The 4106-nt window shown below is 51.5% G+C and overlaps 1 protein-coding gene across 2 annotated transcripts in view; it reads left to right on the top strand.

Moving 5' to 3' along the window:
• The window catches only part of zdbf2 (zinc finger, DBF-type containing 2), a 49808-nt gene that overhangs the window by 23658 nt on the left and 22044 nt on the right, over window positions 1–4106 (top strand). For both annotated transcript variants that reach the window (XM_034179945.1, XM_034179940.1), the window contains 2 exons: window positions 153–249; window positions 322–473. In XM_034179945.1, coding sequence (XP_034035836.1) covers window positions 154–249; window positions 322–473 — 248 coding nt within the window. In that variant the 5' untranslated portion in view covers window position 153. The remainder of the gene's footprint in view (window positions 1–152; window positions 250–321; window positions 474–4106) is intronic.

The following is a 4106-nucleotide window of genomic DNA, read 5'->3' as shown; positions in this document are numbered from 1 at the left end:
GTGAGAGAAGTGCAGAATGAAAAGGTGCTGAATAGATGACAGGTGCTCGACAGGGCTCAGGTTCTGCAAGATCCTAAATCAGAGCTGCACAAAAGTATGGAGCTGTACACATGCAATGTAATCTGCTCTTTTAATATTGGTTTCTGGATCAGGATGTGGGCGGAGTCTCAGCCTGGTCCATCCAGGAGTCAAACCAACAGACAGGGCTACTGTGGCTACTGCAGAGTTCTGTACAGCAGTCTGGAACAGGTACATCCAGTATTTTAGTTTCATGCACAAGACCTGAATACTCTCCACTGAACATCTGTCCATCTGTCTCAGCACCTGTCCAGCCTCACACACTTGCAGTCTGTCCAAGCATCTGCCAGGGGCTCCAGCAGCATCTCTTCAGCCAGCAGCACCAGACAAACCCTGTTGGAGCGCTTCCTGCAAGATGTACTGCAGTACCACCCACACTGCTACAGTGACCCCAGGTGACCAAATCAAACGCAGCTACAGTGACCCCCAGGTGACCAAATCAAACGCACCCACAGTGACCCCAGGTGACCAAATCAAACACACCCACAGTGACCCCCAGGTGACCAAATCAAACGCAGCTACAGTGACCCCCGGTGACCAAATCAAACACACCAACGCAGCTACAGTGACCCCAGGTGACCAAATCAAACACACCAACGCAGCTACAGTGACCCCCAGTGACTAAATCAAACGCACCCACAGTGACCCCCGGTGACTAAATCAAACGCAGCTACAGTGACCCCAGGTGACCAAATCAAACACAGTTACAGTGACCCCAGGTGAACAAATAAAACGCACCGACAGTGACCCCAGGTGACCAAATCAAACGCACCGACAGTGACCCCAGGTGACCAAATCAAACACAGCTACAGTGACCCCAGGTGACCAAATCTAACGCACCCACGCAGCTACAGTGACCCCAGGTGAACAAATAAAACACAGCTACAGTGACCCCAGGTGACCAAATCTAACGCAGCTACAGTGACCCCAGGTGACCAAATCAAACACACCAACGCAGCTACAGTGACCCCAGGTGACCAAATCAAACACACCCACAGTGACCCCCATCCCCGGGACTAAATCAAACGCAGCTACAGTGACCCCAGGTGACCAAATCTAACGCACCCACGCAGCTACAGTGACCCCAGGTGACCAAATCAACGCACCCACAGTGACCCCCGGTGACTAAATCAAAGACGCAGCTACAGTGACCCCAGGTGACCAAATCAAACACAGTTACAGTGACCCCAGGTGAACAAATAAAAACGCACCGACAGTGGACCCCAGTGACAAATCAACGCAGCTACCAGTGACCCCAGGTGGACCCCAAATCAAACCACAGTAGTGACCCCAGGTGAACAAATCAAACGTCACCGGACAGTGATCCCCAGGGACCAATCTAAAACACAGCTACAGTGACCCCAGGTGAACAAATAAAACACAGAGCTACAGTGCACCCCAGGTGACCAAATCTAAACGCACCCACGCAGTACGTGACCCCAGGGAACAAAATAAACACAGCTACAGTGAACCCCAGGTGACCAAATCAAGCACAAACCAGCTACAGTGACCCCAGGGACCAAATCAAACACCAACGCAGCTACAGTGACCAGGTGACCAAATCAAAACACCATACAGTGACCCCAGGTGACTAAATCAAACGCAGCACAGTGACCCAGGTGACCAAATCAAACACAGCTACAGTGACCCCAGGTGACCAAATCAAACACAGCTACAGTGACCCCAGGTGACCAAATGAAACACAGCTACAGTGACCCCAGGTGACCAAATCAAACCAGCTACAGTGACCCAGGTGACCAAATGAAACACAGCTACAGTGACCCCAGGTGACCAAATCAAACACAGCTACAGTGACCCCAGGTGACCAAATCAAACACAGCTACAGTGACCCCAGGTGACCAAATGAAACACAGCTACAGTGACCCCAGGTGACCAAATGCAACACAGCTACAGTGACCCCAGGTGACCAAATAAAACACAGCTACAGTGACCCCGGTGACCAAATGAAACACAGCTACAGTGACCCCAGGTGACCAAATGAAACACAGCTACAGTGACCCCAGGTGACCAAATCAAACGCAGCTACAGTGACCCCAGGTGACCAAATGAAACACAGCTACAGTGACCCCAGGTGACAGTGACCCCAGGTGAACAAATCAAACAAACCCACACAGCTACAGTGACCCAGGTGACCAAATCTAACGCACCCACGCAGCTACAGTGACCCCAGGTGACCAAATCAAACGCACCAACGCAGCTACAGTGACCCAGGTGACCAAATCTAACGCACCCAGGCAGCTACAGTGACCCCAGGTGACCAAATCAACAAACTACAGTGACCCCAGGTGACCAAATCAAACACCATACAGTGACCCCAGGTGAACAAATCAAACAAACCCACACAGCTACAGTGACCCCAGGTGACCAAATCTAATGCACCCACGCAGCTACAGTGACCCCAGGTGACTAAATGAAACGCAGCTACAGTGACCCCAGGTGACCAAATCTAACGCACCCACGCAGCTACATTGACCCCAGGTGACCAAATCAAACGCACCCAGGCAGCTACAGTGACCCCAGGTGACCAAATCTAACACACCCAGGCAGTTACAGTGACCCCAGGTGACCAAATGAAACACAGCTACAGTGACCCCAGGTGACCAAATCTAACGCACCCACGCAGCTACAGTGACCCCAGGTGACCAAATCAAACACACCCACACAGCTACAGTGACCCCAGGTGACCAAATCAAACACAGCCACACAGCTACAGTGACCCCAGGTGACCAAATGAAACACAGCTACAGTGACCCCAGGTGACCAAATGAAACACAGCTACAGTGAACCCAGGTGACCAAATGAAACACAGCTACAGTGACCCCAGGTGACCAAATGAAACACAGCTACAGTGACCCCAGGTGACCAAATCAAACACAGCTACAGTGACCCCAGGTGACCAAATGAAACACAGCTACAGTGACCCCAGGTGACCAAATCAAACACAGCTACAGTGACCCCAGGTGACCAAATGAAACACAGCTACAGTGACCCCAGGTGACCAAATCAAACACAGCTACAGTGACCCCAGGTGACCAAATCAAACACAGCTACAGTGACCCCAGGTGACCAAATCAAACACAGCTACAGTGACCCCAGGTGACCAAATCAAACACAGCTACAGTGACCCCAGGTGAACAAATCAACACAGCTACAGTGACCCCAGGTGACCAAATCTAACGCACCCACGCAGCTACATTGACCCCAGGTGACCAAATGAAACGCAGCTACAGTGACCCCAGGTGACCAAATCTAACGCACCCACGCAGCTACAGTGACCCCAGGTGACCAAATCAAACGCACCAACGCAGCTACAGTGACCCCAGGTGACCAAATCTAACGCACCCACGCAGCTACAGTGACCCCAGGTGACCAAATCAAACACAACTACAGTGACCCCAGGTGACCAAATCAAACACAGCTACAGTGACCCCAGGTGAACAAATCAAACACAGCTACAGTGACCCAGGTGAACAAATCTAACGCACCCACGCAGCTACAGTGACCCCAGGTGACCAAATGAAACGCAGCTACAGTGACCCCAGGTGACCAATATAACGCACCCACAGCTATTGACCCCAGGTGACCAAATCTAACACACCAACGCAGCTACAGTGACCCCAGGTGACCAAATCTAACGCACCCAGGCAGCTACAGTGACCCCAGGTGACCAAATCAAACACAGCTACAGTGACCCCAGGTGACCAAATCTAACGCACCCACACAACTACAGTGACCCAGGTGACCAAATCTAATGCACCCACACAACTACAGTGACCCCAGGTGACCAAATCTAACGCACCCACACAACTACAGTGAACCCAGGTGACCAAATGAAAACACAGCTACAGTGACCCAGGTGACAAATGAACACAGCTACAGTGACCAAGGTGCCACATGAAACGCAGCTACAGTGACCCCAGGTGACCAAATGAAACACAGCTACAGTGACCCAGGTGACCAATCTAACGCACCCACACAGTACAGTGACCCAGGGACCAATGAAAACG

The sequence above is a fragment of the Thalassophryne amazonica genome, chromosome 1 (assembly GCF_902500255.1).
Source record: "Thalassophryne amazonica chromosome 1, fThaAma1.1, whole genome shotgun sequence".
NCBI classification, from domain to species: Eukaryota; Metazoa; Chordata; class Actinopteri; order Batrachoidiformes; family Batrachoididae; genus Thalassophryne; species Thalassophryne amazonica.
This window is presented reverse-complemented; position numbering and strand designations above follow the sequence as displayed.